Genomic DNA, 22,449 nt, shown 5'->3' on the forward strand with positions numbered 1-22,449 from the left:
ATAACTTTTTTTTCTTCTGGTAATCAGCATGGATTTCAGCAAGGATGCTCTTGTGAAACCCAATTATTTGAACTTATAACTGATCTTCATCAAGCTGATCACGATTCCCAAAAAATTGATGCCATATTCATTGACATCAAGAAAGCATTCGATAAAGTTCCCCATTCCCGCTTAATGAAACTTAGCCGGCCTAACATACATGGTAAAATTGTTAATTGGATCTCAAGTTTTTTAGCCAATCGCTGCAATTTGTTTCCGTAAGTAATCAGCTTTCCTATTTCGCAGAAGTTAAATCCGGCGTTCCTAAGGACTCCTTACTTGGACCAATTTTATTTTTAATTCACATTAATGACATCTGTAACAGCCTGACTTCAGCAGTTCGATTGTTCGCAGATGACTGCGTTCTTTACAGACAAATTATTACCCCTGAAGGTACTCATACTTTAGAGGCAGACCTAAACGTAATTTCACTTTGGTGCGAGCAATGGCGAATGGAAATAAATGTTTCTAAAGTAAAAACAATGACATTTACCAGAGCCAGTAATGTTCAGTTAAGTTCCTATTTTATGAAATGTTTCTAAAATAAAAGTAATGACATTTACCAGAGCCAGTAATGTTCAGTTAAGTTCCTATTTTATGAACAACATGTGCATAGAGAATATGTCTACGTTAAAATATTTGGACGTCCATTTAACTTCTAACCTTACATGGAATGATAACACCGATGAAATAATTTCGAAAGCAAATAAAACACTTGGATTCATTAGGCGAAAGTTGCATTTAGCAAATCTGTCAATTAAGCTATTAGCTTACACAGCTGTAGTTAATCCAAAGATGGAATTCGCTTTCATAACATGGAATTCAAATCAGACATACCTAATAAACAACCTTGAATCTTCACAAAATAAAGCAGCACGTTTCATCACTCAGACTTACTCTAGAACAGACTTACTCTAGAACTCACTCAGACTTAGACTCACTTAGACATCACTCAGACTTACTCTAGAACTCAGACTTACTCTAGAACATCCAGCATCACGGCTATCAAAGAGTCCCTCCAATTACCCTCTCTAGTAAAACGACGACTGTTAGCACTGCTTTCCCACTTCCACAAATTGTATCATACCCCGTCATCCTTTACTGCATCCCATATCAAACCACCGCAACGAATTTTCCCCTGCCTCGACCATCCCTTTAAAGTGCGTCCCATGTTTGCGCGTACGAATCTCCTTCGACAACCACCGCTCTTTCTTGCTAGTTATCACAGGAACAAGCTGCCAAAAGAAATTTCTTCTATACATCATCATGGATCGTTTGTAAGCCATTTGAAGCGCAGTTTAAATACGCGTGTCGAGTACTAAAAACAGAATTCTGTGCTTTTGACCCATTGTAAGTGCTTTTACATGCTTTGTGTCGCGTGTATTTTTTTTTTCCCATCTTGTATGCATTTCTTTCTTCCTTATTTCTTGTGTTCGGTAACCTATACTACAGTGTTCTATATTGCCTTTCCCCTCCCATTGTGTTTAAATATCTTGTTGTTATCCCTCCTCCCCTATGTAATGCGTGCAAGGGGCTTTAGGTGATCTGAAAAAAATTTGCGCCGTAGAGGGCTAAATTTCCCGCGGATATTCCTTCGTCCGTTGCCATTGCCGAGCGTTACTTCCTCCTGTCCTTCCTGGCCACAGCAACATCCAGGAGAGCATGGTTCAGATAACATAGCCCAACAAAACACGGAGACTAGCTAACGCAAGAGACAAAACGCAAGAGACGAAACCTACGGAGCAACACGTGTGAGCGCACACAACCATAACAAAGCCGCCTTTGTAGCCCGAAAGCAAGGCCGCTGGAAGAAAAGAAAGAAAAAATAAAGCAGAAATCGGAGAACCTGCACGCCACTTCCTCCGCACTTTTCTCCTCGCGCGCGGAGGAGGTAGGGCCTCTCCTCAGTTTTTACCTTTTCCTTCCTTCATGGCTCTAACGGCTTTACACATAGACGAATCAAGCTAGAATGTACTAGAATACAGTTGAGTGGGACGAGCGGCTAGGGCGGCGCAAGCTTTGCAGTGAGGCGCGTGACGACGAAAATGACTGTGGCGGCGCTGCGATCGATGAGGCTTTGGCCGCATCGAGGTCGTGCCGTTGGAAACTGCTGGCGATACTCCTCGGAAAGGTAATTGTACTGCACTCAAACGCTCCTTATAATTGCATATGACGTGCATTTATGCCCTAGGAATAGATGCCTTTCTTTCTCTTCTTTATTTCATTTTTTTAAATGCCGCTCGGTGATTACGCGTGCATTGCGGCCGCAGTGTCGGCTTTCATTCTATGGTGTTATTGTACGGTTCCCTTTGGAAAACAAATATTTTGGAAACAAAACAAAGAAGGTAGGTACCTCCTTAGGCTTTCTTCCTAGGGCCGGTGTAAACGAAATAAATTATTCTCGAGTCTGATTTCTGTGAAAAACGTGTTACGCTTATCTTTTATTTCATACCTAAATGTAATGCCGTTTCCTATTGTACGTCCGCTCAACTAAGCAGCTTCTGTATTATAAGCGGCTGCTTTCAGTTGTCCGGTGCACTATCATAAGGACAATAATGAAGTAATTAAAGGAACGGCATGCCTCACATACACGTAGAGATATTTGTTGATCTGCCGTGCTCGTTGAAGCAGATAAGTGCTCATTGCTCATCAATATTCCACCAACAAGAAGCGCACGTACATTGACATAATATCAATAAATTTTCTTATGTAGCTTCATATTGCAGATATATATATATATAGTTGGCTTCTGTCGCAAAAATTACGTGTTACTTTTAGAAAACAGTGTTAAAAATAGCAGTTCACCTGACTAAAAGTACAATCTGTACCGGCCGATAAGAGTCGCGGGCGCACCAAAGCAAACAAAATCATAAAAAAAATGGCTGTGGCTTAGCTAAGGTTAAGCCCAGGATTCGAAGCATACTCGCCTTTATTTTAGTTGTTGAACCACTGTTTAGCCTGGTGAACTGCTGTTGCTTGGCTATATTTGGTTCGGCTAGACGAAGAAACAACTCATGCAGGCGAGCGCACGAGCTGAGACCCGGGTACGTAGCTACGCGGCCGCAAGCGAGCGCACGAGTTGAGCCTCCGCTTTTGCAGCTGTTATGACGTCATATGGTAGCTACGCGGCCGCGCGCGGCGCAGCAAGGAAGAGCGTGGTTGTGCGGCTAGTATGCTTCGCATAAAATTTAACTACACAGACTTTCTGGGCGTCCACCAGCGTCCGTGCAACGAACGCGCGCTCGCTAGCAGACGACGCACTTGACAACGACAGCAAAATTGAAGGCGTGATGTTGTATAACCCATGCCTAAAATATGTATACTAGCAAAATGTTGTCATTATAAATTTGCAGTTGAAAAAAAAAAGCACCATTATAAGAGCGTACGCGCGCGATCGGTATCAGCGCCCACGGCGAAATTACGTTGAATTTGCTGTGAAGCGCGTCTCCGCCCTAATCTTTTCGTTCGCAGCGCCCTCGCACAATTTTTTCCACACGCGGCGTGGCAGCGGGAGAGTGCCGTTCGGTCCACTCGACGACATTCTTGTACACCCTAAATCAAGCGCACAGTGACTTGTTTGGCTGGAGCAGTTGTTTCGCGCTTAATCGAACTCCCAAACTCCGCAGGAATCTTCAGCAAGGACCTTCGGATGCTTCAACGGCAAGAGTATCCCCATGCCAAGCTGTTGCGTGCCTGGTTGCAAGTCGCGAGGTGGAAGGGAAGGATCCGGCCTGACTTTTCACTTGTAAGCGAAGCGTCACATTCGATCGTACCGTTGTTACTTTACTTTTAGTTATGCGACAGGTTAAAGACATCCTCAATAGCGTGGTTTCTGGTTCCACTGAAACAGTACGTTCTCCTCTGTTCTCACAGCGTAGCAGCAGCCGTTTTTCATACAGAACGAAAGGCAAGCATAGTTCTCAAACACGAGATGTGAGCCACTGGCGAAAGGGAAATACTTCTAGGAAATTTTTAAACAAAATACTCGACCCGCAGCAAGCGCAGCGCACGCTCGTTTAATTTGTGTGTGTGTGCGCGCGCTCATGCTCTAAGGTTATTGTTGCGATAGCAATTGTACGGACACTTAGTTGCACTCGTAGGCGACATGTCCGGCCATCAGCGACCCGTTTCAGGCGGCTAACGCAGGACTGGTGTTGCCCATGCACGACATATGGCGTTCCTCTGTCGAACACGGCACGCCGATTGCTAAAGCACTGGCACGCGAATTCAGGATCTAAAAAAAAAAAAAAGAAAGTCACTACAGCACGGGCAATGCTTCTCGAGACCTTTTCTAGTGTTTAGCGCAGAAACGTATGAAAGAAACAGACAGCTGACGAGACATACACGAGGGCTAATTTCAACAATGATTTCTCAGAAGCCGGATCACCGTTTTATATATACAAGAGAAATACCAAGCAGGAGCAGACTATGAGTCAGCAAGAAATGACAGTTCGTATCGTTCCTATTCTAGTTATTATCTCTCCTTTGCTCAGTGAGTAAGTAGGAGCAGTATCACACTTTTGGACCAGGTTGTCTATTGTTGCGGATTCAATTATAAATCTCGTCATTTTGTCTTTATCCTTTCAACACTAGAAAAGATGTCATACCAACAAGGTTTAACTTATTATGGGGTTTTTATGTGCCAAAACAGATGTATGATTATGAGGCATGCCGTAGTAGGGAACTCCAGATTAATGTTGACCACTTGGGATTCTTTATCGTGCACCGAATGTGTAGTACGAGTGCTTTTTGTCGTTTGGCCCCCATCGAAATGCAGCTACCATGGTCAGGATAGATCTCACACCCTCAGGCTTAGCAAGCTACTACGTCACCACGGCGGGTACCAAGGTCAAAACTGAATGCTTGCTTCTCAAGACGCTGGTTACAATATCTCTGATGGTGTAGTCGTACATGCTGGGAAAACAGATACATCAGCGTTTCGGTCTTCCCATGGCCTGGCGGGGCTGAAGACTGGCTGCCAAGTGCATTTTGACACATCTATACATCACATCACCGTCACGCCTCACAACAATAAACCAATGCAACTTACTAATAAGCGCCCCAGCAGCATATTCGTATTTGGGAAGCTGTTGTTTGACTTTGGTAGCCATCCTGCTATGTACTTCTGTGTACTATGTACTTTTTCTCGTTTCTCCTTCATGTAGATTTCCTGCATCGTCTAGCCGCCGGAGACAGTGGGCAGAGATTATCCGGGGCCCTGATGTTCGGTGGGAGCCCAGGAGATACAATGCTGTGTGCTCAAAGCATTTCCAGCGCAAGGACTTCGACCTGACATCACCGCTTCGGGTTCGCCTGTGGCAGCACGCAGTCCCTACCATTGCTGTGAGGTTTTCTGAATGCTTTGCTCTTGAATACCATTCAAGCATGCTGTCATGTTGATACAGAACCGAAAGAGATAAAGACTGCCTCAGGATAAGGGCATTAAGGACATTGAGAAAGACTGAAGTGTGCCAACTCCTAGTCAATCACCATCCTGGTCATATTTGGACTTGCAATGTAATTACATCCTGTAAATAGCCGTGTACCCGAGCTACACATAATGCCAGTGTTGTTGAGGTCCGAGACAGCCCATGGGCAAGGCAGCTATTATGACCTACTTGTACGTTGCGAATGTGAAGGAACCATGTATTTTACATAAATACTCCAGTTAGATGCTGAAAGCCAGATCACCACGAAGTGTCCTAAAGGCAGTGCATTTGCAGACACACGGACAAACACAAAAATGGGCAAACACAAGTACTGGACATCTTCTCGGCAAGTTTGTCTCCCGGTACACAGACAAAGTAACCATCTCCTCATGTTTGTTACAGTAATGAAAAAGCCTTTTTGCCTTAACAATAGGTTGGCATACTCACAAGTGCACTGACTCATACTTGCTTACCACTTATTTCCAAGGTATGAGATAGAGCTTTAGTAAGTGACTGTTGAGGGGGTGCGGGTGAACATGAGTATGTGAGTGAGTGCCGGTAAGAGTGAATGTAAGTGACTATGAACACGTGTGAATACTTGGGAGTGCGAGTGGGTGCAAGTAGGACCATGAATGAGCGCACATGAGTGTTAACGAGTACAGAGTCTACAAAAATATTGGTTAGTGAGTACTGGCTTATTCTGCTGACTTATGGCCTAAACAGAGTGATAAAGACGTACAATCATGTGATGGGTCGGTATGTTGATTCTGTATCCTGGATTTTAATTAAGGGGGATGATAAACTGCACATGCCTGCACTGATTCATATGTGAAGGGCAGCATACAAACTTGCACGGTCTGGTTGCTTTCTCTGGATGTTCCCTGTCTTTCTGTCATCCTGTGCAGGTTTTCATCGTGCTTTTTCAAGCTGGTTTCTTGTGTCGTCTCGCAGTACTCGAAATGCCAACTTGCAGTCCCTTTTCAATGTATGTGATGACTCGACGGCCTAGATAAAGTTAGTGCGAATTTACTCGAAATATGGCAGCAGTAACATGATTAAAGACACTTCCATACATTTGCACAAGTATCTGACTTCATACCTAGGAAGAATATTTTATGTACTCATTCCAAGTTTTTGTTGAAAAGGGCTCCAGGCAGTGTGCAACATAATGTATGTATAAGCCTACTCAGGATAATGCCAATCTCGCTTTTTATCACATGTCATCAGTGTAACAGCAAGCTGAATTACCTCATTCTTTTTCAGGTGCTGAATCCTCCACCATCCGACGAGGTTGTGGGACAGGTGACGGCACCTGTATCGCACACAGCCATTGAACACTCTTACTGTAATCCTGATGACTCACTACTCTCATTGGGGGTATGTTACATTGCTGTCCCGCATCTTCATCACTCGAAAGGGAAATAGTGTCGTCCACCTGACAGTAGCACGAAGCTAAAACGAAAATCAGTGCAAGTTTTCGAGAAACAAAGCTTTGCATTTAAAAGCAATTTCTCATGCTATACGAATTGAACCGATCCTACACCTTTCAGGGCTGGTTGCTGTGGCAACTGAGCTAACCATAGCTAATCAGGGGGCCAGCAGGTTGGAGAATGAGGCTGAAATAATTGTCAGCCCAAAGCACCAGAGCACAGCATATGGCAGATCAGTTCTGCAGAAGTTCTTCATCTTGCACACTTCTTCAAAACTGACTCGCCCTATTCTTTGTTGTGGCGCTTCGGGTTGTTGTTCAGCCTCACTCAGCTATCTGCTAGCCTCTTGGTTAGCTCAGTTGGCTGGTCAACCAGACCGAAAATGCGTTGGTCCCAGGTTTGATCATCACTGTTCAACTGCAAAGCTTCTTTTACGAAGCACCTGGATGGGTTTCCTTTGTATCTTTGTGCCATTCTTAGGCAGATGACAATGTTTTCTTTTCGTGAAACTTCAACTTGTGAGCTTCCCCAGAACCAATTTACCATACGCTGCATAAATTGTGTTGACATTGTGCAGAAGAAAAAAAAACAACTTGTCCTTCGATCGTTAGTGTGTGTTTGTCTGTGTGTTTAATAGTATACCAAATTGCCACAATTACCTCATGTCTGATGGTCTTGCTTGTTGCAACCAGTCATCCCTGTCTTTTGGGAACAAGTAGTAGTTTTCACATTGTGTGAGTGTACGTAGTCTGCTGCCAACATTGCTTATCATCATTCAGACAGTCGATGCACAATGCTGTTTTAAGGATATTAAAGTTTCATTTCAATATAAATTTTTAGGCAACGCCTTCTTTGACACTTCAGTCGCTTTCCATGGTCATTGGTTGGGAATGGCATTTCTAACCTAGAACAGCTGATTTGCCAAGACATATGGTGAGTGTAAGAGGTTTCATGCGTGTTCCTCATTGAGTAGATGATGGAACAATCATGAGGCCAACAAATCAGCTTATCTGTAATGGCACTAAGATGTGCCGGTGAGTGGCTTTGTTTTCCACCGAATTACTCAACGAAACAACAAACACTACGTAGAAACCTCATTACAATAAAAATCCACCTTCAAAACAAAGGTTTTTCTGACTCACTTCCCAGTGTTTCATGTGTATGTTTGGTCATTTTCTTGCTGAGTAATGTAGCCCAACTCCAGAAACAGTGTAAATGTGAGCTGGGCAACAAAGGAGATGGTGGGTTAAAAACTGGGCTGATACCATCGACAGTATAACAGCAAACTAGGCCAGTCCCAGGGATGGTGTTCTAAAGACTGGATGCATCCTGACTGTGTAATCAATGGTCATGTGGGTCACATGACAGAGAAGGAGGGGGTTCATTGTCCTGAGGAGCTTGAGCGCAATGCTAGACCTTGCTACTGCTGTTAGTGTTTTGCCCGTTGGTGAAACTGCCAAAGTTTTTTATGACATAACGTCTTGTGGAAGAGCTTCTTTTTTTCTCTCCACTCCTCCATTTGTACTGCATGAGCCTGAAATAACATGATTTGAGTTATTGTTTGGTCATCAACAGGAGAGCACAGACTCAGCTGATGAGAGCATACCCGAGGAAGTTGGGCTGGACAGTCCCTCACCTATTGCGGACTGTACTCCAGTCTCACCACTCCCAGAGGTAAGAATTTGGCTCTTCTTACTACATAAGCAGGCATAATGTCATAGTTGTCAGCTTTATTTTCTCTAGGCATAGTATATATAAAAGCAGATACTGTGCTATCATTTGCTGCTTATGTGGGAAGATGTGCACTCATGCGCAGAAAAAATACAAATAAGCAGAATAAAATGTGAACATGCACACACACACATAAATGGAAGGATGTCAAAAGGGTCCTAGCAAGGAAATATTGATGGTCTCTTCTTGCTAAAAGCACTGCATTGCACTATGAAAATATCAAATTTATCATGTGAGTGCAGAACTATCATGAAGTCATCTAACTTTATTATACCTGGGACTTCTTTAAAGGCAGAGGGGCTGTAGTCGTATCAACACACGATGTATAGTCTAATAGTGGGGCAGCTCGAAAAACATATATTAAAATACCACCGCATTTGATAGCAGTGACACGACAGTGGCGAAATTGTGCCGATGCCTGTGAACAGCTGGTTTGTCTGTCGGTTATGATTATTAGAGAACGGAACTTTAGACAAAATGCCTATTTTTTCCTTGCATCTTTATTGTGCCTATTTAGCATATAAGCACAAACGATGAGTCTAGAAACACTTTAGTGGCACTTTTATTGGGCCTATCAATGCCATTCCGATGTTGGTGCCTATAGTATTGAGGTGAACTTTCAGAGCCTAAAATGCTATTTTTCATGTTTTGTCCTAGCCTTATTTTGTTAAGGAACCTGCTAGGGAACTTGCCTGAAGTCAGCTGATTATTACCATAAGAACTAGCTTTGCTGGTGTAAAATCTGCTATTAACAGCTTTGCAGCAGATGAGAGTATCACTGTAAGAAGGGCTACAAGTGCACCATGCGACGGTACACATGAGGATGACTTAATGTGCTTGTGAACTTGTTTCACGTTTTTAGCCGACATCACCATTAAACTAGAATGCTCAGTGGCAACTCTGATTTGGAATGTGGCGCTCATTTAAGGCATTCAGAAAAGATTTTGCCACTATCCCCAATGGACCTGCTGCTGATAGAGTTAGCTTAAATCTTGAACCTGCCTCAGACAAAAATCTCTGTCTTACGGTGCTGAAAGAATGGTCAAAGGTTCTGAACAGCGAACATTCTGCCATTCCACAGGGCATTGGATCATCGAAGGTTCAGAAGTACAAATATCCCAAACATCACTTAATTTATGGGGATGTTGAGTGTTCCTTTATTCTTTGCGTACGAATACTCAGTGAAAAAAAAAAAAGGTGCAAAAGAGCACAAAAATCTTGAGATGGTGCTTGTTTGTCATAGATTTCACATCTTGTGGTACCTAGGCACACCTAATTTCAGGTAAATCTTCTAACCTATGCAACTTTCCTCATTCTGTTTTATCAAGAAAATAAAGTGAATGTCACTAAACCAAGATTTAGTGGGCATTGTTCCTTATAATATCATACTTTATCCTTAGATCCACAGCAGCAGTTATTTATGCCTATCGACACCTAAAATGGAGTCCAGTTAAACTTCGATATAACGAAGTAGGCAAAATCAGCGATTTGCTTTGTTATATTGAAATTTCGTTGTATTGAAATTCAACCTTTTATGCAGATAAGCACAACCGCCGATCGTTTTTTCTTACACGGAAAGGAGCCGCAGAATCTTGCAAATTATCGGGTAATAAAAAAAAAGAAGCAAATTTGAATTAGAAAACAGTTCATTTAGATGAATTTAGGAGTCGGTGACGAATGATACGGTTTCATGCCATGCTGATGATATCTTCACATAGGCGGTACAAATTAGGTGAAGCCAGTCACGCTTTCGCATGCGCTCTGCCCCCGCGGCTGATAGTGTCTCATGAAAAGTGCTGGTAGTGGGGAGCGAATGCTTCCTCTGCCTCTCGCTCCAATGGGTCACCGAAACTCTAGACGCCCACTTTTTGCACACGGAGCAGGTTAGTTTTAAAGCAGGGTGCGCGGCTGCGTATTCGCTCAGTCGCGCTTACAGCCATGCGCAGCCACGGCCGAGATGCGTGCCAACTTAGCCCTCCTCCCGACCCGCCCCTCACGCGTGCGTTTGATCCAGTTTACCGCGAGCTCGCTCCCCTCCCCCTCTTTCACTTTGCTCGCACGCACAGGGAGGCAGCACTCCTGCGTGAAGCTACTATCTTTCTTGTATCACCCCTCGCACTCTTTCACTCGCACCTAAAACACAAAGTGTGCGCCGCGATATAGGATCTTATTGCACTTGGACTTTATACGAAACATGATACGGATTCACTTTCACAGTCGCTCTTGTTGAGCTGCACGCAATTTAAGAGATGCGCATGCAAGCAGCCAGTTGTAATTCAGTCATTTGACCATCTGCATCTGCGGAAGTTTCCATTTATTGTTGCAGCATTCCTCTGCTGCAGAAGCGAAATTTCGTTATAATGAAATTGCATACAAACACACTTCGTTATATTGAGGTTCTAACTACATGTGTTCTATGGACAAGTGGTTACGAAAAATTAAATTCTTTGTTATATCAAGAATTTCGTATTTCAAGAAACTGTATTTAGCACCTATATGCACCTAAATAACAGCTTTAGTGCTTTAGTGCACTTAAAACAGCATGTTTTACTGCCTACACATCCGTTTCAAATCGGCACATTATAAAGCTGGTCCCAATAAGCTGCCACCATGTGGCAGATGAACTTTGGCGCATTCTTTCCAGCATCAGGTTGGCATGAAAAGGACGCAAATGTATGCTGCATTGAACTGTTTTGCTTGTATTACCTGCTTCACATTTTGTACTAAGTGAAGCCTGACACTACTGCACTTCGAATAATTGGGTCTAAAATGCATGCACTGTTATCAGGACTGCAAGAAACTTCAAATAAAGTGATTTCATTATAAAAAGTGCTTACTTAATGGTTATATGGTGATGCAGGTGTACTTCCCTTTTTACCAAGGAAACTACATAATGGTTCATCATACTTTTGGTAACAGCACAAAAGCAAACAAAGACAAAAGAAATAACAATGCCATGTTGTCATGTTTTTCTTCCTTTTGTCCTTGGTTGCTTTTGTGCTGTTATAAAAGTACGATGAATGCTAACCAACCAGTCCACCTAGCTATCTTGCTCCATACATATTGATTGCATGCGATTTGGTGCACTGTGTGATTGTGTTTTTGTGTAAACACTTGTCGGTTCCAGATTGTGGAATGCGACAGTTCGCAACAAAGCCCTGAGCAAGTTCGGCCTCTCTGCACCCTTGTCAACATTTCAGGCAACGGAATTGGAGAATATTCCATTGAGACAAATTCTTCATGGGACGAGTACGTCGAACGACTCGAAACGTTCTGCACGTCCATCAGTGTCTCGGAAGATGACGGGAAGCGCGCAGTGTTGCTTAGCTTTTGTGGAGACGCAACTTATCGGCTCATCGCAAGGTTAGTCAAGCCCAACACGCCAGCAACAGTGTCCTACGAAACCATCAAACAAGTCGTTCATGACCACATGCATAACAAGCCGTCATTGCTGCGAGCAAGGTTACTCTTCTACAGGCGAAACCAAGAACCATGTGAATCTCTGGCAGACTACGTAATAGCACTTCAAAAGCTCGCAGAAGACTGCGGTTTCGGGGGAAAGGAACTTCCCTTGGACGTGATGATGAGAGATCGTTTTGTGTGTGGGATTCGAGACGAAGCTCTGCAAGAACGTCTACTTGGGGAACGTGATCTGACTTTTCAAACTGCTTACAACATAGCCTTCAAAGCAGAGGCATCTCGTGAACAGGAGATGGAAACTGTGTGGTTGTCATGGAACAACAATGGCAACAGAGACAACTCATCACTTGTGTACACATCAAAGAACAAGCAACGAATCATATTACCTCCGGTTGTAATGGCAAGTACACACGATAAGCAGACAAAATTAACGTGGCGTGCAGTTACTTCGAATGAAAAAGGCGTATTGCTAGTGAAGCCTGTTTGAACAAAGCACTAAATTTAGAACAAATGAATGCAGCTCATGACTCATGAGCGACATCATCGAATCAAGCACTTAGCGTGAAGCAGGAAAGCTTTGTAGCATTCACAGATAAGAACCTTTGTGACCATTGTATGAATGCGTGGAAAAGAACTTGCATGCTACTGTGTGGCTAACTGCAATGCTACAGTGCCACTGAAATGGCATTGTAAAACGAAATTGAAAGTACCTGCTGTACTGGTTTGGTGTCATGGGTGCATTTCTGCCAAGAGTGTGGTCGTCGTGCTAACATCTGACTGGAGTTTTCCAGTATGTTATCCCTTGAAATCTGCTGTGTAGTTTTGGGACTTGAAAACCCATAAACTAAAAATTAGGTGATGAGAATAAGTTCGAAGCCACATTTGTAACGCACACCTATTCTTGAGACTACTTTCGAGGTTTTGCGCAACTTGATCGGTGGCCATAGCACGAAGACTTAGTCTACTAAGTATCAAGACATTCACTTGTATTGCTGTTTCACAAGCTGTGAATATATTGGCCAGTTGTATGCCCATTCAGAAGCATATCTGCAGGAAGATACTGTGCCTTTAATGAAAGTGCCAGAAATTATTAAAATTTCACTTGTGCTTCTGGCTATGGTGTGTTTATGAATATATGTAATAATTACAAGGAATTCTCATCGAGTCGATGGTGAGATGTGGTTTAGTCTAATGTCGTAAGACTATTATGCACTGTGCCTTATCATACAGCCAGTACATGCAGAATAGAGCAGATAACAAGCCTCTGAAAAAGAACACCAGGGAAACAGCTGGTGTTGATACACAGCATAAGAGTTGTTCTGTGTGCCAATTGAATTTTATGGTGTTACAGCAGTCCCAACAAAAGTATTTTTCTTGCCAGCAGAAAGTTGCATTCTGCTATTGCAAGGTTGACCCTGACTTCAAAGTGATTTTGCTTTTCTTTTGGCGAAAGTGGATGCAAGCATCAACTCTTCACTATGTAAAAACTTTATTCCAAAGATCTTGCTTGGCAGTTATGTTCACTTTAGACCCTCATCTGTTCTGCATTATGGTGCAAGTGTTTGTTAGTCCTAATTATTATCGGCGCTTGCATCAATTGATGTGTGCCTGTTCAACCAAGGAGCCATCTTCGGTGCTGTCCAACACATTACCAAGTTGTGACAGCCGTGCGAGTTTTCATGAAAATGCTGTAAAGAAGAGCTCATGCAAGAGAAAAGTTTGCATAAGTATGTACTTGTGTTTGTATTTAAGCTTTCATATGGTCATCTGTATTTATGGACATTGACATAAAGTAATGGACTACAGTACAGTGAGTCCTTTGTTGTACATTTTCAGTTCAATTTATGTGCTTGTAACAAGGCTTTCCATCTACACACCTGCAGCTGCTTTGCCAAGTAGCGAGATTCCTTGATCTGTGGGTCTTGTCTTCCAGCTGGCCATTCAAAACCAATTCTACTTGTTCTCAAGACGAGTTTCTACTTGCCTAGCATTACATGGTTCAAGATTCGATGGAAATAATATGGCACCTGTTCTGATCGGTGCCAAAGTCTGAAAGCAAAAGTGATTAGGGAGAATCAAGGATAAGGGCAGGTTCTAAAAGAAACACCCTTTAGAAATTGGGAAGGCCAGCAAGTGATTAGTTAGAGCTTTAAGTGGCCAAAATAACTCTTTATTATTTGGCCTTAGCAACATTTTTGCTAGCTAATATAGCGAAAATGAGATTTCCATCCAATCGTAGCAATTGCTACAAAGGAAACCTATATGGGTTCCTTAAAAGAAAAGCTTTGCAATTGAAAAAAAAAAACGCCAAACTCTTGCCTTTGGCTTGAGTTACGACTATTACATCATTCTTGCCAACTGTTCGATTGCAACGGCTTCCACATTAAAATGGCCCACAAATCAGTCTGTTTTTTCTATTCATGCAGAAATGGGTCGGGATAACGTAACAACCCTATTCCAATTCCTTTCAATTCCACACTTCGCCAGTTGTTTGGGTGGTTCTTCGGCGAGGTTATCACCAGTATTGCTAGATCTTGAGTGGTGGATGATAAAAAATAACAGAATTGAGCAAAAAGACATCCTTAATTTATACTGTTGATGGGCAAGGTGGGTTACACTTTTTAAAGTGAATAATCTGGAAATTGGCATGCAGATACGTTGTGCTTAAGGGAAAATTGGCGGCGCATCCGTCCCTTGGAAATGAATGGCAACAACGTAATTAGCAATCTATCTGGTGACAAGTGTTTAATTGTGCAAGCCACAGCACTGATATGTTTTACATGTTTTGATGATTATGAAGAGCAACACGTACCTAGTGGCACATATATCCAGTGACTCAACCTGGCATCAAAGAGGTTCGTTGTAGAGTAGAACACACACAGTAGTACATAACCACCGACCCAAGTTGTTGGCATCGAAAAAGTTCACTGAAGAGTGGCAGCAGATACCCAGTGTTGGTGTGAAAGAAAAGCAGTTACGTGTGGACATAAATGGATATCAGAAAGTTCACGAAGTATCCAATGAATGCTAATCACATTCAAATATTGGACTCTGAGAAATGAAAATTTCTCGCAATTTCTTCGCATATGAGAATTTTATTTAATCACAATGTGACATGTCTGTGCCGTAAAACAAGCTGCAATTCTGCATTTACAGTTCTTACTGAGCTATGGGTACAGCCCTGACTATGCCCGTGGATAGGCACGGTAGGTGCATGCTGTTTGTGGAGGTCGCAAATGGATGAATCGCACTCGGTGAACATGTGAAGCCAGTTGCTTTGTCATTATGTATAGGCGTTCATGCCGTACTTGTGATGTCGTGAAAACCCTGAAAAGGGACAGAGCTGAGTCAATTGAAGTCATAGCGCTGGATTGACACGGACAAGAAAGACGACATGACGTGCATTACAGAGCTGAAGCACACAGACGGTAAAATTTTTCACTGCACATTAGTACTTTCAAATGTATAAAATAGGAATAAGAAAAGAACACAGATATGAAGAAAATGTTGTATTAATACTGCGCGTCTTTTCGCTGTACTTTATTTCTGGACTGGTGAGTAAACTGCACTGTGAACTTAGCATGGTTACTTAAGAGACACTGTAGGAAAATATTAATAGCTACGATGACAGATCACAGCATTGAAGATATCTCGTGATGCGCTGTGTGCCAATGGAAAACTTTACTGAAGAAAGCATGTCTATCAGTAGACATGTCGTAGATACAGACGCACATCATCCACATGTCAGCCTTGATACACTCAACTTTTACGCTCGGCTTGTAATTTTGCATTGCATGCCCTGCCAGGCAGGAATGGGTGAACTGAGGCACAATGTGGGAAAAATAAGTCGTCACAATTCCAAAAATAGTGCTGACGGAAGTGCATGAGGGAGCAGCATAAACACGTTATTCTTTGAAAAGAATAAAATCGATGGTAGTGGCAAACTGCACTTCCTTTCGCTCTCAAATGCAAGGTAATACTATTCTTGCTGCGATTGCTTCAATACGATTTACGAATTATGAACTGGCCATAAAGAAATGGCACTTTTGCCTGAAGAAGAAGCACTAAAAGCAACGACAAGGTTTTGCATTCCGCTGAAGGAGTCTCGGAAAGTTTGTGTGATGAGCACCGCCATCACCAGGTGTTGCATCACCAAGATGCCACCAGGTGTTGCATCTTGGTAGTGTACACCTGCACTATCAAATCCAGTGCAAGCACCACGGTGTGGTTTGCACACAGCTGCTCGGCAAGAATGCTACTGTGTGTGGGCACAGCGCTCAAAACTTGCTTTGGCCAAGTTAAAAGGCGCTGTGGACTATGCGATAAGATGAAGGTAACATTGCTTAAAAAAAAAAAAGAAACTGTCCTTCCTGTCCTGCTGTCGTCCCTTCAAAGCGTTCTCTTTCTCCCTAAGCAGCAGAAATGTCTCAAATGTCTAGGCTCAATCTAGTAAGGCCTTCTGCATTATGTGCTGGCTACACTCAAACTGGTCTAAGTGCTATAGCTAAATTCTTTGAAAAAAAGAAGCACAAGTGCTTTCACAACACGAATTCCACTGAAAGCATGTCTGTAATCAACTCTTATCCCATTCAGTGCGCTCTCACGGACAAGACATTGGGTTAACCATGATGGTGGCAATATTGCTTACATACACATTGAAGAACCTGGAAATCATGTAAGAGATCATCAACAACAACCGCTTGCAGTAAAATTAAGCACCAGTCAAGCTTACCATGCTGTTTAGCAGCAGATGAATAGATGAGGAATGGAAAACAGCAGGGATGCCACAGGTAAGGTGGCATGAGGTTGAATGATGAATTGATGTCTACATGCCAAGCAGTTTCTCAATCGGCTCATACTTCCAGGCATCCTCCTTGAGCTTTTCGCTTATTGCTCGCAACTTTTGGAGCCTTTGTTCGTGCAGTTCTGCAAGACGTCACGCATAAAAGCAACACCTATGAAAACAGGTTATCAAATAGCACATAATAAAGTGGGCCTTTTATAAATATTCAAATCAGCTTCCTCACATGGTGCTAATTCCTTTCATGGCCACAATGGTCGAGAAGCGGACACTCATACTTCGTGAGCCACTGGTTGCGTCTAGCATGATGCACGCACAGTCAGCCACAAAAGCTTATGGGCCACGAGGTTTGTGATAAAGACGAACTTTCTCAAAGCCTCAATTTCGCTATTTCTACCTGTAGTCATTTCTGTGACATAAACAGTGATCCATTAAGGTAGAAGAGCAATGCCTTAACACAGTACAAATTAACATTTGTCATGGAACCGATGTCGCATAAATTTTGAGGCAGACTGCACGTGTGGTTGGTCATTATGTGTGCTCGCCGCTCAATGGCTTGCCAATACTATACTTCTGCTCTACCCTAAATGGAAAGCACACACTGCATCAAAACATGACACTGAACAAGATCCACCATGAAATTCAAATTGTGTTAACAAATCGGTAGTCACAGTCAGGTGTGCTGGTTGACACATGTGACGATGATGCCGCAATATCACTTTCAGATGCCCATCCTTGATCCTCAGATCACCAGTCTTTACTTAAACATCATTATTTCCACGTGTTTCCTATCTCTGAAGTCAGAAGCATTTGCTCTATTTACTGTCATTGAAATCAGAAACATGGCTCATCGAAAGAGACGGAGGCGATTTGTTTTACCTTTCTCCAATGAGCTCTGGCTGACTTCGACATCGTGTTCAAACTGTATGCCCGCCTTCGTTGATAGTAGGTCGGAAGTTTTCTGAGAAGCTGCGTGTGAAGATAATTAAGACTGTTAGAATAAATGCGATATGAACGAAACATTGATTTGATCTGAATTCATTCATGACAATCAATATTCATCAAAGCAAAACTGGACAGAGAATCACAGGGAAACAGAAACTTGGAAAAGGTGATTAACACATTTGAACAAGTCAGTTCCGATGTCCTTCGCCTCTGCACTGACGAAGATCAGTTTCCTTGTCGAAACGTTGGGGAGGCCTTGTTAACGAATGCACCAATTTCCAAGACGTGCAAAATTCACAAAGCACGAGTTACACAACGTAATTCACACACAAAACTCAGACAAGTGCTCCGTCAAGTTCACAGACACAGATGCTTTCGCTGTTAGGAGCAATCTGTATTAGTAAGTTCACGATCAAAGGAGAGGCGCGTAATCTAGCCAACTGGACTCCGTTGTTCCGTTAAAAGAAAGCCGAGATCGGCACCATGCATCAAGATTTGATATGCCACTAACGATTTTTCATGCTCAAGAGTTCAGGTATTAGTCACTGCACACTCGAGATGACCGCTGACGAGAAGATTAGAGGTCCGTCAGTTGCAAAACGTGCCTCACCTACTGTGCCGATGACATACTGAGGCTTCTCTTTGAACAAGACCTTGCGGATGTCTTCATTAGCTGAACGTGTGGCCATAATTTAAGCAGCAATGAACACGGTTGTTACGTTGTGATTGAAAGTTGACTACCACAACTAGTAACTATAAGAATAAAAGAAACATGTCTCAAACCAATGCCTTTTCTTCGAACTGTGTCAAACTGGTACTGCTATTACAATGTAGTACAATCTACCCAAACCAAAACACAAAGCCGCTGATGCGACAGCCGTTTTGAAACATTGGCTTCGTATTTCAAAATATTGCTGCCAATGTTGTTTAGGCACTATTCACTACAAATATTGAAGAAGAACATTGCAAGTATCTTCTAAAGGCATAAAAAAAGCTTACTTTTGTTTTATTTCGTATCCGAAACTGACGTCAAGTGAACAAGAACATCACTACTTAAACCATAACCTAAACCAAGATGGCCGCCCACAGATCGTCCGTAGTTTTGAACCGTAGTTGTGTACGCAGGTAAATTAAAAGCGCTGTTAGCTGCGCGCTGAAGTCGGTCACAACTATTTCAACTGCACGTCAGGGTGACGCACTCCACCCAGTCGCTTGTGTACTGCATGCCGACTACTAAGCGCGCGTCAAGCATGGACAGCACGGGGTACGATTCGTCGGCCAGCACGCAGTCAAATCAGTCATCGGCGTCGGCGCTTCGGGGTACGTTTTATGCTGTGTACCTTTACACCAGCAGGTAAGCCGTGTGCGTTAGCATCTTCGCTTGTGTATAAGGTACTTCGCAAAAGGCTGTCGTTTTTTAGAGTCATGGCTTGTAATGTTTATCTCCCTTATGAACAGTCCCAAAACACAGCAGCAACAGCAGTCCGAAACCGAAACTTCGGCGGATGAAACTTCGCAAAAGCCTGTGGCGACGAAACCACCAAAGTCTCAAACGAAGGAAAGGTGAGTTCATTTCCTCCCTGTAGTAGTGCTATAACACCATAGACGCATGTGTTTACGTTTTAGTCATTACCGATCGCTGGTGTCTCACAATTTCCGCCGAACGTGCCATTTTTTGCCAGGCCCCTGTTGCGGGTCTTCCATGCTGCGCTCATGCTTGTAGGCACTGTTCTATCTTCTTTTGCGACTCTCACGCTGGATAAAGGCTTGTCTGAGTGGCAGTGTCAAGTCCGAGACAGTGGCGCATGGATGGGCCCCGATACATTACTTGTAAAACTAATCTAAGAAAATTTTTCTTGCGCTCGAAGTGATTAGGAGTACTGATGCTCACGTTGGAGGAAAAAGCAACCGCTGTTATCTCCATAAAGCAAACTCTGAAATCGTATTAACACGCTGAGCTGAAGGAAGTGAACATGTATCGTTTTGTAAATGTTTAATGAAGCGCTTTGTTATTCTTACTCTGCTTCGATTAATTACGGTACAAGCTCAATATGACAACAGTTCTGACTGGCAGCGTTCGTGAAAATTAAGCAACAATTGCAAACGTGTGACATTAAAAATTTTTTTTTACAGCCTGTCTTTGCTTGCCACTGACCTTGGTGCCATTGCTGAGACGGATCTTCGCTGCTTCCTCATCAAGAAAGTGGCACGAGACTTACAGGACACGAGGGGCAATGTGGACTCGATGGAAATGACGTACGTTTTGCTTCTAGCCGCTTCATGGTTAGGCAAAAAATGAATTGCCCATATGTCAGCTTTCAGTGCGTTTCCAGGAAGGAGTATAATTACATTAGATATTTTGTCCTTTTTTTATGCAGTCGTTTGGACTGCTTTTTCTCTTGCCTACCTCAGTTTCCTATGTAAGAAATGTGAAAAAAAAAAAAAACAAGGGGGTGTCAACTCACCCTGCGTTGTTTATGTGGCAGACCTCACGTGGCATTTGGTACTATTAGTTTGTCAGTTTTAATCACTTGTAATCTTATGTGATGTAACCCCTCCTGCTGAGGCCAATTTCTGGTCTGCAGTATTAACTTTCTTTGCGAACACTCCCGGACTTTCCTCACCGTGGCTTCTGGGTGCTGCTGCTGTTCTGCCGAATAGCTCATACATTAAAAAAATAATAATTAAAAAAAGAATTAACGGGCTGGATGGTAGGGTTGAACCGTGGTCTCATAGCACAGCAGCTCACTGCACTAACTATTAAGTCACAGTATCTTTTCCTTCTCTCTTCATTGTTTAGTGCATCTATACTAATGTGCCGATGCCAACCACCTCTTTGAAATGATCACCACATGTGTCAGATTGCGTAGCGAGCATGCGTGAGAGCACATGTGCTAGTTTCTGTTGCATCAAAAGATGCAGAAATGAAAGGGGCAAATAATAGCATCTGATTAACTGCCTCACAAAAGGTTTGCTTCACATAGATTCTGAGATGTGCATTGGATCTACACAATTTCTTTTGAAATAAGTATGTGTCTTGCTGTTGGCTTGTTTATAATGTTTGCTGAATAGTGTTAATGTGAAGTATATGACATTTATCACAATTTCGCAAATGAGTAGCATTGCCACTAATGTCTTGCTGTTGCCCCGTTCACAATGTTTTCACTGAGCAGCTTTGGTGAGAAGACGACTGGCACAGCGATGTGTTTCCATCAAGCTTTCACAAAGGAGTCTTCAGACGTAGAGAAAAAAGAGCAACAAGCGTACGTGTTGTGTTTTATTGCTCCCGATGATGGCACCTTGGACTTGTATCCTTTGCATAGAATTAATATTGAGCATGCTGTACAGATATGCTGTCAGCAGCCAATTAAAATAACTCCAGCGCAGACCTCCTGTGTGCTATTGCCATATTAAAGTAAAGGTGCTTTGTGTTTGGTAAAAACTTCCTATTGCAGCATGTAAACTGATGCTTTTCAGTCTACACGGTCATTAACCCCTTAACTGCGGATGACAAGTCAACTAGTGAACTTTCTGCAGTTTTTGCACGTGTGTATATGTGGAGTTTCTTGCAATTTTGACAAATACATAATCCGCGATGAACAAATAACTGAAAAGAAGTGCTACTATTACCACACCCCAGGCATAACACGACTTAGATCGATGAGAACCAGTGTGACTTTGCACCATGACCCTAGAGACTAGGTGGCACCTACCGCACGCTGAAAATCTTGGAGGCAATGTACTGGGATTTCTGTCACATTCGCTAATCACCAAATGCACACATGCATCATCTGCATGCTATTCAAGTGCTGCTAATAAAAAAATTAAGACATTTACCAGCCCTGCAATTTTGTCAAGTTTGTTTCAATGGTATATAGTGTCATTTATAACCAATGTTTAGACAAAGTGAAATTTCATTCCAGTTGGCCTTTAAGCTAGGGGCCTCTCAACATGGTGTCACATGGTACTGAGCGTGCTAAAGCCTCACACTCGAAGTGCCCTATTGGTTTGTTGTTCAACTGATGCAGCTGGCAAACTGAGCTTTGTGGGGTGCTAACATTTACTCACAAGTTAGAAACTTGGAAGTCACATTGTTGGCATTATTCAGTTGCAGGTCGTGTTAACAAAACTGTGAAGTAGTGATATTTAAACCTTTTGCAGTTGTGGCTAAATTAAGATGTTTGATGGCGTTGGTGGCCAGGTCTAAAGCACAATAAAATTATATTTTGTTGCAAAACATTAGTCTGCGTAAAGTGGCGTCTTGTTGGCGATAATGGCTAAAATTAGCATAGATGTGATCAAACTTTAGTGTGAACAGTACTATGTGTCGAATGTGTAAATATTAAAATATTTTGTGCTGTCATGTTAGCTCTCAATGTCAACTGTGGTCCAACCCCGTTGCCATCCAACATGAGAATACCTTTTTCTTGTCTAATATTCCTTATAAGCTTATATTCGTTAAGTGCTGATATCAACAAGAAACAGCTTAGATTTACTTTGGTGTACCTGACACTTTGCTGTAGTTGTGTTTGTTATATCGAGGTTTTGTGGAATGTCACTCAAAAAGATTTTGTGCTATCATGTTAACTCTTCCTTTGCTCATGTAGTTGAGCATAGAATGCTTGGATAGCTTGGCCATTACCATATAACATGT

General features: G+C 42.6%; 3 protein-coding genes across 3 annotated transcripts in view; 2 read left to right on the plus strand and 1 right to left on the minus strand.

Annotated features, from left to right (window-relative positions):
- Positions 1 to 3,554: 3,554 nt before the first annotated feature.
- LOC135918296 (uncharacterized) lies at positions 3,555 to 13,857 on the plus strand. The gene is made up of 5 exons (XM_065451954.2): positions 3,555 to 3,784; positions 5,205 to 5,382; positions 6,732 to 6,845; positions 8,474 to 8,572; positions 11,757 to 13,857. The coding sequence occupies exons 1-5, from the start codon at positions 3,714 to 3,716 to the stop codon at positions 12,534 to 12,536; spliced, it is 1,242 nt and encodes a 413-aa protein (XP_065308026.2). The 5' UTR covers positions 3,555 to 3,713; the 3' UTR covers positions 12,537 to 13,857.
- A 1,267-nt stretch (positions 13,858 to 15,124) lies between these two features.
- On the minus strand, positions 15,125 to 18,667 carry LOC135918299 (uncharacterized). The gene is made up of 4 exons (XM_065451958.2): positions 18,406 to 18,667; positions 17,730 to 17,819; positions 16,782 to 16,975; positions 15,125 to 15,376 (listed from the first exon to the last, which is right to left on the minus strand). The coding sequence occupies exons 1-3, from the start codon at positions 18,482 to 18,484 to the stop codon at positions 16,875 to 16,877; spliced, it is 270 nt and encodes an 89-aa protein (XP_065308030.1). The 5' UTR covers positions 18,485 to 18,667; the 3' UTR covers positions 15,125 to 15,376; positions 16,782 to 16,874.
- A 186-nt stretch (positions 18,668 to 18,853) lies between these two features.
- The window catches only part of LOC135918306 (protein Njmu-R1-like), a 148,680-nt gene continuing 145,084 nt past the window's right edge, over positions 18,854 to 22,449 (plus strand). Inside the window, exons 1-4 of the mRNA XM_070524409.1 lie at positions 18,854 to 19,149; positions 19,254 to 19,358; positions 19,929 to 20,051; positions 20,969 to 21,103. Of these exons, the coding sequence (XP_070380510.1) occupies positions 19,019 to 19,149; positions 19,254 to 19,358; positions 19,929 to 20,051; positions 20,969 to 21,103 (494 nt within the window). The 5' untranslated portion in view covers positions 18,854 to 19,018. The remainder of the gene's footprint in view (positions 19,150 to 19,253; positions 19,359 to 19,928; positions 20,052 to 20,968; positions 21,104 to 22,449) is intronic.

Source organism: Dermacentor albipictus, chromosome 8, assembly GCF_038994185.2.
Source record: "Dermacentor albipictus isolate Rhodes 1998 colony chromosome 8, USDA_Dalb.pri_finalv2, whole genome shotgun sequence".
Classification (NCBI taxonomy): domain Eukaryota; kingdom Metazoa; phylum Arthropoda; class Arachnida; order Ixodida; family Ixodidae; genus Dermacentor; species Dermacentor albipictus.

Coding starts and splice junctions, on each gene's coding strand:
- LOC135918296 (XM_065451954.2), top strand. CDS start 3,714: ATGCCAAGCTGTTGCGTGCCTGGTTGCAAGTCGCGAGGTGGAAGGGAA. Junction 6,846..8,473: donor ACTCACTACTCTCATTGGGG/GTATGTTACATT, acceptor GGTCATCAACAG/GAGAGCACAGACTCAGCTGA. Junction 8,573..11,756: donor CAGTCTCACCACTCCCAGAG/GTAAGAATTTGG, acceptor TGTCGGTTCCAG/ATTGTGGAATGCGACAGTTC.
- LOC135918299 (XM_065451958.2), bottom strand. CDS start 18,484: ATGGCCACACGTTCAGCTAATGAAGACATCCGCAAGGTCTTGTTCAAA. Junction 17,820..18,405: donor GTATGTCATCGGCACAGTAG/GTGAGGCACGTT, acceptor CTTCACACGCAG/CTTCTCAGAAAACTTCCGAC. Junction 16,976..17,729: donor CCAGAGCTCATTGGAGAAAG/GTAAAACAAATC, acceptor GACGTCTTGCAG/AACTGCACGAACAAAGGCTC.